The sequence below is a fragment of the Oryx dammah genome, unplaced genomic scaffold (genome assembly GCF_014754425.2).
Source record: "Oryx dammah isolate SB20612 unplaced genomic scaffold, SCBI_Odam_1.1 HiC_scaffold_2, whole genome shotgun sequence".
In the NCBI taxonomy this organism is placed as follows: Eukaryota; Metazoa; Chordata; class Mammalia; order Artiodactyla; family Bovidae; genus Oryx; species Oryx dammah.
The window spans coordinates 73,364,246-73,377,299 of record NW_024070186.1 but is presented as its reverse complement, the minus strand read 5'-3'; the positions used below and the strand labels follow the sequence as shown (position 1 = coordinate 73,377,299).

At 37.8% G+C, this 13,054-nt stretch overlaps 1 protein-coding gene across 5 annotated transcripts in view; it reads right to left on the bottom strand.

Annotated features, from left to right (window-relative positions):
• YEATS2 (YEATS domain containing 2) overlaps window positions 1-13,054 on the bottom strand; it is a 106,352-nt gene that overhangs the window by 61,785 nt on the left and 31,513 nt on the right. For all 5 annotated transcript variants that reach the window (XR_005723125.1, XM_040251806.1, XM_040251828.1 and 2 more), the window contains exon 7: window positions 1,782-1,943. Coding sequence is in view for 4 of the 5 variants with exons in the window: in XM_040251806.1 (XP_040107740.1) it covers window positions 1,782-1,943 (162 nt within the window). In the remaining variant the exon portion in view is untranslated. The remainder of the gene's footprint in view (window positions 1-1,781; window positions 1,944-13,054) is intronic.

The window sequence follows — 13,054 nt, the reverse complement described above, 5'->3', positions numbered from 1 at the left end:
AGTAAAAGAAAAAAACCTTGTTTGCACTGGAAAACTCTTACACTGATTCATTCTCTTGGGTAGACAAGATAGAAAGATTCAATATCATGAAAAGTATGAAAATTAATCATTAATTCAATGTGATTTCAATCCATAAATCGACAATTAGAATCTAAAGTAACCTGGAACAACATATGTACTCAAGAATGACCAAGACAAAAACTGTAGAATAATAATAATAATAATCAGGGGAACATACTCTACCTAAGATCAGTATATTCTGTTAAGTGAAACAATTAAAATAGTATAGTATTAGTACAGGAATCAAATTAACAAAATCTAGCATCAGAACCATGTTTTTATGAGAATTAAGTGCATATTAAAGGACATATCAGCTGATAATTAATATATACCTAAATATCCATATGAAGAATATAAATGTTCTGTACTAGCTACAAAATCTCATTTCCAAGTATTTGACTTTTTCATCAACGCCTATCTTCCAGCTCCATTTCTATTTATTAGAAATAGATTTATTTTTTGACCCCCACAGAGGTTTTCATTTCTTGTCCATAACAGTTTTCACTACCCATTACTGCTATTATGTAATCTCCCAATGTAATCTCCTTCTCTCCTTACTCAGCTTAGATTCCATGGTATATCACTACCATAATATTATTATTAAAATAAGGAAATCAATGAACTGGGAGACCAAGGTTTTGGAAGACTTGTCTATCTGCATGTCAAAGTCCTTAAGAGTGATGGCAAGAGTACTCGTAGACAGAATATCAGCACCCTAGGTGCTAACATTATTTTTGAAAGAGGAATGACTAGGAAATCAGTAAATGCTCCCAAAAAGGAGAAGCAGCAGATCTTATAAAATTTCAAAGGAGCAGAAGTTTTTAGAGAAAAGAAGGGGAAAACTGGTCTGGAAGCCACAAATACAAGCAAGACAGACAAGCACCCATTTCCAGAACCAATGGTATATATGATGTGTAAGAGGAAAAACAAACAAAAAAAAAACCCACAAAAGTTGCCACTTGAAAGTTTTCTCGGGAGAAACAGTGTTCTCAGGAATTAGTCAGGTTTTACTTCAGAGTCAGGAGTGCTCTAAAGGAATGTTCTGAAGAAAGCTGAAGATACAGGAGATTTCACTGATAATAAACCAGAACCACTTCTACAATACATTCATATAGTGAACATGTGTGACAGGTAACATCACATATAGATGTGAACAATACACCTAAATGAAACAAGTTTTACAAGAGTGTATATGTATATATATATATATAATGTGTGTGTTTGTGTGTGTATAAAATCATTCCATCTTTGTGAAATAACCACAACAAAAAACTTCAATAGCTCTGCTAGATTAATAACAGAGAAAAAAATATCATTAAAGGTTACTTCTGAGAGGGTGAGATCATGGGGAACTTACAACATTAAGTATTTCTATAAAGTCAGAATCCTTTATTAAGTTCTAATATATTCTGATAATCATAAAAACAGTAACATTTTTATATTTATCTATATCTATATAAACAAGTTATTTCCAGAGGAGAGGAGAATAAGCTGGTGTAATTCATATGGTAACAATCTGACAGGTGGGGATGGTACCTGTTCAGTGAGACAGAAATCTGCAATAAAGAACCACAGCTAAAATTATATTGTGACTAAAAGCCAAAGCTGAATAAATTATTTATAATACAAGAATTTCAAAGGTGTGTTCTTGAGTTAAACCACTTTCCTTCCACTTCAGTAATTCTGTACTTCTCAGGTTTAATAACTCAAATAGTGCTCACCTAACTTCCACAAGGTCATTTGGTTTATAGCTGGGATGAAGAAAGAACCAAACTTTCTTGACAAAATGATTAATACTGGGTTCTCTACGAGAGCCTCGGACATATACCATCCACTTGTGAGTTGACTGGTCATTTTCTTCTCTCTTATCAGGAGGTATATACCTAGAGTAGGGAAAAAAAAAACGACTTGAAATCTTTGTTCCTAATAAACCAACTAACTACTACTTAAAACAAGATTAAAAATCAATTACAAGAAGAAAATGGGAAAATTTACACATACATAAAGAGTAGACAACATACTACTTACCAATTAATAGGGGAAAAAAGAAATCAAAAGAGAAATTAAAAAAATACCTAGAGACATCTGAAAATGGAAATAGGGCATACCAAAACTGCAGTGATGCAGCAAAAACAGTTCTAAGAAGGAAGTTTATAGTGATAAATGCCTACATAAAGAAAAAAAGATCTCAAATTAACAACCTAATTTTATACCCTAAGGAACTAGAAAGAAAAAAACAAACTAAACCCTAAGTTAGGAAAAGGAAAGAAATAAAGATCAGAGTGGAAACAAAGACTAAAAACACAATAGAAAAGGCCAAAGAAAGAAGAGTTGGTTTTTTGAAAAGATAAAACAGACAAATTTTATCTTTACACAGACTTACCAAGAGGAGGGACTCAAACAAATAAAATTATAAATGAAAGAGAAGATGTTATAACTGATACCACACAAACACAAAAGATCATAAATGACTAAGAACAATTACACATCAACAAACTGGACAACTTGGCAGTAATGAATAAAACCTAGAAATAGACACCCTACCCAGACTGAATGGTGAAGAAACAGAAATCTGAACAGAACAGTTACTAGTAAGGAGACTGAATCAGCAAACAAAAACCTCCCAACAAAGTACATTCCAGGACCAGTGGTTTAAAGGGTGAATTCTAACAGATAAAGATTTTATTCCAATCTTCAACCTCTTCCAAAAAATAAAAGAAGAGGGAACACTCAACGATCTCATTTTATGAAGCCAAAATTACCAATACCAGAGCCAAGTGAGGATACTACAAGAAAAGTAAATTATAAGCCAGTGTCCCTGATAAAGGGCTTCCCAGGTGCTCAGTGGTAAAGAATCTGCCTGCGAATGCAGGAGATGCTGGTTCAATCCCTGGGTTGGCAAGATCTCCTAGAGAAGAAAATGGCAACCCACACCAGTATTCTTGCCTGGGAAATCCCATGGGCAGTGGAGCATGGCAGGCTACAGTCCATGGGGTCACAAGAGAGTCATACATGACTGAGCGACTAAACAACAATCCTTGATAAAAGTAAATGCAAAATTCTTCAACAAAACATTAGCAAACAGAATTCAACAGTACATTAAAAGTATCATACAACATGAGCAAGTGAGATTTATTCCAGGCATACAAGGATGGTTTGACATCTACAAATCAATGCAACACATCACATTAATGAAATGAAGGCTAAAAATTATGTAATCATCTCAAAAGATGCAGTAAAAGCATTTGACAAAATTCAGTATCTATTCATAATAGAAATTCTCAACAACTGCATATAGAGGAAGCATTTCTTAAAATAATAAAGCCACACATGACAAGCCCACAGCTAAGATCATACTGAATGGTGAAAGCCAGAAGATTTTCCTCTAAGATCAGAAACAAGACAAGGATGTCCACTACTGCCATTTTTATTCAACACAGTACTATAAGTCCTAGCCAGAGCAATTAGACAAAAAAAAAAAAAAGAAAAAAGAAATAAAAGGCATCCAAACTGAAAAGGAAGAAGTAAAATTGTCTCTATTTGCACAAAACATAATATCATACATAGAAAAACCTAAAGACTCCATCACAAAACTATTAAATTAATTCAGTAGTGTTGTAGGATATAAAAATCAACATTAAAAAATCAGTTGTTTCTATATACTGACAACAAACTACCAGAAAGAGAAATTGACAATAATTTCATTTACAACAGCATCAAATACAATAAAACACTTAGCAATTTAACCAAAGAGGTAAAAGACCTGTACACTGAAAACTGTAAGACACTATCAATTATACTTCAGTAAACAAAAATAAAACTAAAAACCTATAAGACACTGATGAGAGAAACTGAAGAAGGCATGGATATTCTATGCTCAAGAACTGGAAAAACAGTTAAAATGTTCATACTACAATGCAATCTCTATCAAAATTCCAATGGCATTTTTTACAAATAGAAAAACAATCCTAAAATCTATGTGCAACAAGAAAAGATTCTGAATAGCCAAATCAATCATAAGAAGGAAGATAAAAGCTGAAGGCATCATGTTTCCTGGTTTCAAACTATATTACAAAGCTACAATAATCAAAACAGTGTTGTACTGGGATAAAAACACATAAACCAATGCCACAAAATAGAGAGAGAAGAAATAAACTCACACTGGTCATTAATTTCCAATGAGGAAGCTAATATATACAGTGAGGGAAAGGATAGTTTCAATAAATGGTGCTGGGAAAACTGAAAAGCCACATGCAAAAGAATGAACTGAACCTCTATCTACACCAGACCCAAAATCGACCCAAAATGGATTCACAAATTAAATTTAAGACCTAAAACCATAACACTGGAAGAAAGTATAAAGGGCAAGCTTTTTTATATCTGTCTGGGCAACGATTTTTTGGATCTGACACCAAAAACAGAGGCAATAACAGGACACTAATAGATGGAGAAATATACCATGTTCATGGATTGGAAGAATCAATATAGTGAAAATGAGTATACTATCCAAAGCAATCTACAGACTCAATGCAATCCCTATCAAGCCAGAACTAGAACAAATAATTTCAAGATTTGTATGGAAATACAAAAAACCTCGAATAGCCAAAGCAATCTTGAGAAAGAAGAATGGAACTGGAGGAATCAACTTGCCTGACTTCAGGCTCTACTACAAAGCCACAGTCATCAACAGTATGGTACTGGCACAAAGACAGAAATATAGATCAATGGAACAAAATAGAAAGCCCAGAGAGAAATCCACACACATATGGACACCTTATCTTTGACAAAGGAGGCAAGAATATACAATGCAGTAAAGACAATCTCTTTAACAAGTGGTGCTGGGAAAAATGGTCAACCACTTGTAAAAGAATGAAACTAGATCACTTTCTAACACCACACACAAAAATAAACTCAAAATGGATTAAAGATCTAAATGTAAGACCAGAAACTATAAAACTCCTAGAGGAGAACATAGGCAGAACACTCTCCGACATAAACCACAGCAGGATCCTCTATGATCCATCTCCCAGAATACGGGAAATAAAAGCAAAAATTAACAAATGGGATCTAATTAAAATTAAAAGCTTCTGCACAACAAAGGAAAATATAAGCAAGGTGAAAAGACAGCCTTCTGAATGGGAGAAAATAATAGCAAATGAAGCAACTGACAAACAACTAATCTCAAAAATATACAAGCAACTTATGCAGCTCAATTCCAGAAAAATAAACGACCCAATCAAAAAATGGGCCAAAGAACTAAATAGACATTTCTCCAAAGAAGACATACGGATGGCTAACAAACACATGAAAAGATGCTCAACATCACTCATTATTTGAGAAATGCAAATCAAGACCACAATGAGGTACCACTTCACACCAGTCAGAATGGCTGCGATCCAAAAGTCTGCAAGCAATAAATGCTGGAGAGGGTGTGGAGAAAAGGGAACCCTCTTACACTGTTGGTAGGAATGCAAACTAGTACAGCCACTATGGAGAACAGTGTGGAGATTCCTTAAAAAATTGCAAATAGAACTGCCTTATGACCCAGCAATCCCACTGCTGGGCATACACACCGAGGAAACCAGAATTGAAAGAGACACGTGTACCCCAGTGTTCATCGCAGCACTGTTTATAATAGCCAGGACATGGAAACAACCTAGATGTCCACCAGCAGATGAATGGATAAGAAAGCTGTGGTACATATACACAATGGAGTATTACTCAGCCATTAAAAAGAATACATTTGAATCAGGTCTAATGAGGTGGATGAAACTGGAGCCTATTATACAGAGTGAAGTAAGCCAGAAAGAAAAACACCAATACAGTATACTAACACATATATATGGTATTTAGAAAGATGGTAATGATGATCCTGTATGCGAGACAGCAAAAGAGACACAGATGTGTAGAGCAGACTTTTGGACTCTGTGGGAGAGCGAGAGGGTGGGATGATTTGGGAGAATGGCATTGAAACATGTATACTATCATGTAAGAAACGAATCGCCAGTCTATGTTCAATGCAGGATACAGGATGCTTGGGGCTGGTGCACAGGGATGATCCAGAGAGATGATATGGGGTGGGAAGTGGGAGGGGGGTTCATGTTTGGGAAGTCGTGTACACCTGTGGTGGATTCATGTCAATGTATGGCAAAACCAATACAGTATTATAAAGTAAAATAAAGTAAAAATAAAAATTTATTAAAAAAAAAAAAACAAAAAAAAACAGAGGCAATAAAACCAAAACAAGTAGAACTACATCAAACTAAAAAGCATTTGTACAGGAAAGGAAACCACCAACAAAATGAAAAGACAACCTATGGAATGGAAAAAAATACTTCTAAATCATGTATCTGATAAAGGGTTAATATTCAAAACATGAAGAACTCACAAAATGGCAAAACAAAGACAAAACAAAATATCTAATTTATAAATAGGCAGAGGATCAAACTGAACTTCCAGTTATAAACAAGTCATGTAATGTACAGGTATAGCTATGTATAGCTATAGTGACAGGTGGTAACTAGACTTATTGTGGTAATCATTTTGCAATATATAAAAATATCAAATCACTATGCTGTCTACCTAAAACAAGTATAATGTTGCTAGATCAATTGTACTTCAATTAAACAAAAATATTTTTAAGGAGATAGATAAACATATTAACATACACACAGGAATATTATTCAGTCCTAAGAAAAAAGTAAATCCTGCCATTTTTGACAACATGGATAGATAGACCTTGATGGCATTATGGTAAGTGAAATAAGTCAAGCAAAGAAAGACAAATACTGCTTGGTATCACTTCTATGTGAAATCTAAGAAGAAAAATCAAACGCATAGAAGCAGAGTAGAAAAATGGTTATCAGGAGCTGAAAAGTTGGAGAGAATTTTCCATTTAAAAAAACCCTAAAATTCAGGCAATATTTAACAGCCATATTACCTAACCAAAGTAAGTCTTTGCAGTTAACCCTTTTCTTTAAACTTTTTTTTTGGCGGGGGGAGGCCTGAAGAGGCATTCCCTTGAAGTTTTTGTTTTGTTTTCTAATTATCATCAGGCAATTAAAAAAAAAATCCTGCTTTTCCTGCTAAGTGGGTACACTAGGTAGAAACAAACTAGCATACTTTATTCCTGGGTTAGGAAACCTCTAGCCTGTGGGGTGATTTCATTCCGGTTCAAAAGTTAGAACTCTGAACTCTTCTGTTTCCTACTCATTGCTGGCAAGGTTGCAAGTGGTTTCTTTGTTTTTAAAGAAAACAAGTCATTTCCTTAAGTACTGATCATGGCAAAACTAGAATCCTCAGCCCTTCCTTTTGCGGCTCTGGCTTTACTTCATTAAAGAAAGAAAGTGAAGTCACTCAGCTGTGTCTGACTCTTTGCCACTCCATGGACTGTAGCTTACCAGGCTCCTCCATCCATGGGATTTTCCAGGCAAGAATACTGGAGTGGGTTGCCATTTACTTCATGAAACCCCCTTATAACATTCTGTTGGAAAATATGGTCATGGCCTTCTGTACATTCATCTATGTCTATGGTTATCCTTAGCGATACAGTGGGCCAAGTTGCCTAACCCGGTTATTCTTTAGGCATACTCATGTCCTATCTTTATCTTTGCTCTTCCATATATAAAAGCCAGCCTATGAATTTAATGAACCCTATCAGCATTTTAATCAGAATATCTACTTATCAACTTAGGAAGAAGAGTTACCTTTACAACACTGAGCTTTCCTATCCATGAACATGCCATACTGCTCTAATCATTTAGTTCCTTCATGTGTTTCAATAAAATTTTTATTTTCATAAAAGGCCAGCATATCTTTTATTATGCTACATTTTTTTATTGCTAGAGTAAATGTACCTTTTAAAAGTTGTCTTCTGTAAGTTTGTCATACAGAAACAATCAACTTCTGTGTATTGACAATGATGATATTTAGCTGCTAAGTCATGTCCAACTCTTTTGCGATCCCATGGACTATAGCCTACCATACTCCTCTGTCCATGGGATTTCAGGCAAAAATAGTGGAGTGGGTTGCCATTTCCCTCTCCAGGGGATGTTCCCGACCCAGGGACTGAACCCACATCTCCTGGATTTTGGCAGGCAGATTCTTTACCACTGAGCCACCAGGGAAGCCCTCCTTACTACTTTCAAAGTTTAAATCTCTATGTCTTTTCTCTTAGTTGTTATCTTAGATACTCTAACAAGTATTCTTAACAAAGTCTAAAGTAAATCAATATTTTTACCCTCTTCCAGAACAAACAAGGACTTTATAACTCTCATGCCAATCATTCTGCTTTATTTATAAAGTCCACCTGACCTTAAAGCCAAAAACCCACAAATTACACAGAATTGTTTGAAAATGTCAGTAACTGTTTCTCCCCAGTCTTTTCGTGGCCTGGTGAGCCTACCTGAATTTCTAGTTTGGGCCTTTTCTGGGCTGACATGTCTTGTACTATATGTGAGACCTCAACATGACACATTAGTTCCCTTAGCTAAATGCGTGCTACTTCTAAAATAACTTGTAAAATAGAAACCTAATTGCCTTAGTCATATTTATGCTTCCATTTAAATACTACAAAGACTACTGAGCATCTTTGTATTATCTTTAGATTCTTAATGTACTTTCTGTTTGTTATCAGTGGTTCATTAACTGGGATTTGGAAGACTCCTCTGACATCTGATTCCCCTCCCCAGATATTCAGTGTAATTCTGAATCCTTCAGTTTCAATAATTGAATCTAATGTAAATTTTCATAAATATATCAATTTATTCACCAATCAACATTTACTGAACACCAACTACTGCAAGATACAAAAACAAACAAGATACACTTTCTAAAGAGATTCCAGTCTGATTTGGAAAAGATATATGAAAACTGGAAATAACGATATAATGTGACAAAAATGACAAGCAGCAGGGAGGAAATGCCTAGTGAGGAGAAGAGCAAATAAAGTTTTGTGAGGAAATAACAGGGGTGGAGACCAAGAGTGCCAGGCTGTGTCAGCACAGGAGCGGCCGAGAGGAGCCACCCCACGTCTGACGTCAGGGGCGGCAGCCAAGAGGAGCTACCACACGTCCAAGGTCAAGGGCGGCAGCCGGAGGAGCTACCCCCCGCCCGAGGTCAGGGGTGGTGGCCAAGAGGAGCAACCACACATCCAAGGAGCGGCAGCTGCGCAGGCACAGGAGGGACGAGAGGAGCTACTCCACGTTCAGGATCAGGAGGGGCGGCCGTGAGGAGGTACCCTCGTCCAAGGTAAGAGAAACCCAAGTAAGATGGTAGGTGTTGTGAGAGGGCATCAGAGGGGAGATACACTGAAACCATAACCACAGAAAACTAGCCAATCTGATCACACGGACCACAGCCTTGTCTAACTCAATGAAACTAAGCCATGCCGTGTGGGGCCACTCAGGATGGGCAGGTCATGGTGGAGAGGTCTGACAGAATGTGGTCCACTGGAGAAGGGAATGGCAAACCACTTCAGTATTCTTGCCTTGAGAACCCCATGAACAGTATGAAAGGCAAAATGATAGGATATTGAAAGGGGACCTCCCTGGGTCGGTAGGTGCCCAATATGCTACTGGAGATCAGTGGAGAAATAACTCCAGAAAGAATGAAGGGATGGAGCCAAAGCAAAAACAATACCCAGTTATGGATGTGACTGGTGATAGAAGCAAGGTCTGATGCTGTAAAGAGCAATATTGCATAGGAACCTGGAATGTCAGGTCCATGAATCAAGGCAAATTGGAAGTGGTCAAACAAGAGATGGCGAGGGTGAACGTCAACATTCTAGGAATCAGTGAACTAAAATGGACTGGAATGGATGAATTTAACTCAGATGACCATTATATCTACTATTGTGAGCAGGAATCCATTAGAAGAAATGGACTAGCCATCATGGTCAACAAGAGTCCAAAATGCAGTACTTGGATGCAATCTCAAAAACGACAGAATGATCTCTGTTCATTTCCAAGGCAAATCATTCAATATCACAGTGATCCAAGTCTATGCCCCAACCAGTAACGCTGAAGAAGCTGAAGTTGAACAGTTCTATGAAGACCTATAAGACCTTCTAGAACTAACACCCAAAAAAGGTGTCCTTTTCATTATAGGGGACTGGAATGCAAAAGCAGGAAGTCAAGAAACACCTGGAAAAACACGCAAATTTGGCCTTGGAGTATGGAATGAAGCAGGGCAAAGGCTAATAGAGTTTTGCCAAGAGAATGCACTGGTCATAGCAAACACCCTCTTCCAACAACACAAGAGAAGACTCTACACATGGACATCACCAGATGGTCAACACCGAAATCAGACTGATTATATTCTTTGCAGCCAAAGATGGAGAAGCTCTATACAGTCAGCAAAAAAAAAAGACCAGGAGCTGACTGTGGCTCAGATCATGAACTCCTTATTGTCAAATTCAGACTTAAATTGAAGAAACTGGGGGAAACCACTAGACCATTCAGGTATGACCTAAATCAAATCCCTTATGATTATTCAGTGGAAGTGAGAAATAGATTTAAGGCACTAGATCTGATAGATAAGAGTATCTGATGAACTATGGACAGAGGTTCATAACACTGTACAGGAGACAGGAATCAAGACCATCCCCAAGGAAAAGAAATGCAAAAAAGCAAAATGGCTGTCTGGGGAGGCCTTACTGTGAAAAGAAGAGAAGCAAAAAGCAAAGGAGAAAAGGAAAGATATAAGCATCTGAATGCAGAGTTCCAGAGAACAGCAAGAAGAGATAAGAAAGCCTTCCTCAGCAATCAATGCAAAGAAATAGAGGAAAACAACAGAATGGGAAAGACTAGAGATCTCTTCAAGAAAAGTAGAGATACCAAGGGAACATTTCATGCAAAGATGGGCTCAATAAAGGACAGAAATGGTCTGGACCTAAAAGAAGCAGAAGATATTAAGAAGAGGTGGCAAGAATACACAGAAAAACTGTATAAAAAAGATCTTCATGACCCAGATAATCACGATGGTCTGATCACTCACCTAGAGCCAGACATCCTGGAATGTGAAGTCAAGTGGGCCTTAGAAAGCATCACTACGAACAAAGCTAGTGGAGGTGATGGAATTCCAGTTAAGCTATTTCAAATCCTGAAAGATGATGCTGTGAAAGTGCTGCACTCACTATGCCAGCACATTTGGAAAACTCAGCAGTGGCCATAGGACTGGAAAAGGTCAGTTTTCATTCCAATCCCAAAGAAAGGCAATGCAAAAGAATGCTCAAACTACCACACTATTGCAGTCATCTCACACACTAGTTAAGTAAGGCTCAAAATTCTCCAAGCCAGGCTTCGGCAATACATGAACCATGAAATTCCAGATGTTCAAGCTAGTTTTAGGAAAGGCAGAGGAACCAGAGATCAAATTGCCAACATCTGCTGGATCATGGGGAAAGGAAGAGAGTTCCAGAAAAACATCTATTTCTGCTTTATTGACTATGCCAAAGCCTCTGACTGTGTGGATCACAATAAACTGTGGAAAATTCTGAAAGAGATGGGAATACCAGACCACCTGACTTGCCTACCAGACCACCTGACTTGCCTCTTGAGAAACCTGTATGTAGGTCAGGAAGCAACAGTTAGAACTGGACATGGAACAACAGACTGGTTCCAAATAGGAAAAGGAGTTCGTCAAGGCTGTATATTGTCACCCTGCTTATTCAACTTATATGCAGAGTACATCATGAGAAACACTGGGCTGAAAGAAGCACAAGCTGGAATCAAGATTGCTGGGAGAGATATCAATAACCTCAGATATGCAGATGACACCACCCTTATGGCAGAAAGTGAAGAGGAACTCAAAAGCCTCTTGATGAAAGTGAAAGAGGAGAGTGAAAAAGTTGGCTTAAAGCTCAACATTCAGAAAATGAAGAGCATGGCATCTGGTCTCATCACTTCATGGCAAATAGATGGGGAAACAGTGGGAACAGTGGCAGACTTTATCTTTTGGGCTCCAAAATCACTGCAGATGGGGACTGCAGCCATGAAGTTAAAAGACGCTTACTCCTTGGAAGGCAAGTTATGACCAACCTAGATAGTATATTGAAAAGCAGAGATATTACTTTGCCAGCAAAGGTCCATCTAGTCAAGGCTATGGTTTTTCCAGTTGTTGTGTATAGATGTGAGAGTTGGAATGTGAAGAAAGCTGAGCGCCAAAGAATTGATGCTTTTGAACTGTGGTGTTGGAGAAGACTCTTGAGAGTCCCTTGGACTGCAAGGAGATCCAACCAGTCCATCCTAAAGGAGATCAGTCCTGGGTGTTCATTGGAAGGACTGATGCTGAAGCTGAAACTCCAGTACTTTGGCCACCTCATGCGAAGAGCTGACTCATTGGAAAAGACCCTGATGCTGGGAGGGATTGGGGGCAGGAGGAGAAGGGGAGGACAGACGATGAGATGGCTGGATGGTATCACCAACTCGATGGACATGAGTTTGAATGAACTCCAGGAGTTGGTGATAGACAAGGAGGCCTGGCATGCTGTGATTCACGGGGTCGCAGAGTCAGACACGACTGAGCAACTGAACTGAACTGACTGAACATTCTTAAGCTGTTGAAGATTTATGTCTTTACCCATTCTTAAACACTTGGCAAAAATGATGATGCTCCTACTAGACAGCATGAGACACACCGTTAGATAGTCCTTTAGCTTGGAGGAATTCCGTCTTCAAGATCTGCTTTATAACCTTTTGTTATAAATTTAAAACATTTCAATTTGAGCAACCAAACAGTTTTAGGAATTAGGTCAGGCCCCTAACGATAGAACTAAATCAGAAGAAGTCAAAGTTCCTCCAAAGTTATCCACACTTACATGCTTAATAAAATATATAAAAGTGGGACTTCCCTGGTGGTCCAGTGGCTGGGACTCTGTGCTCCCTATGCAGGGGGCCTGGGTTCAATCCCTGGTCAGAGAACTAGATCTCACATGCTTCAACTAAGAGCTGGCACAACCAAATAAGTGTTTTTTCAAAATACATAAAACTTCATG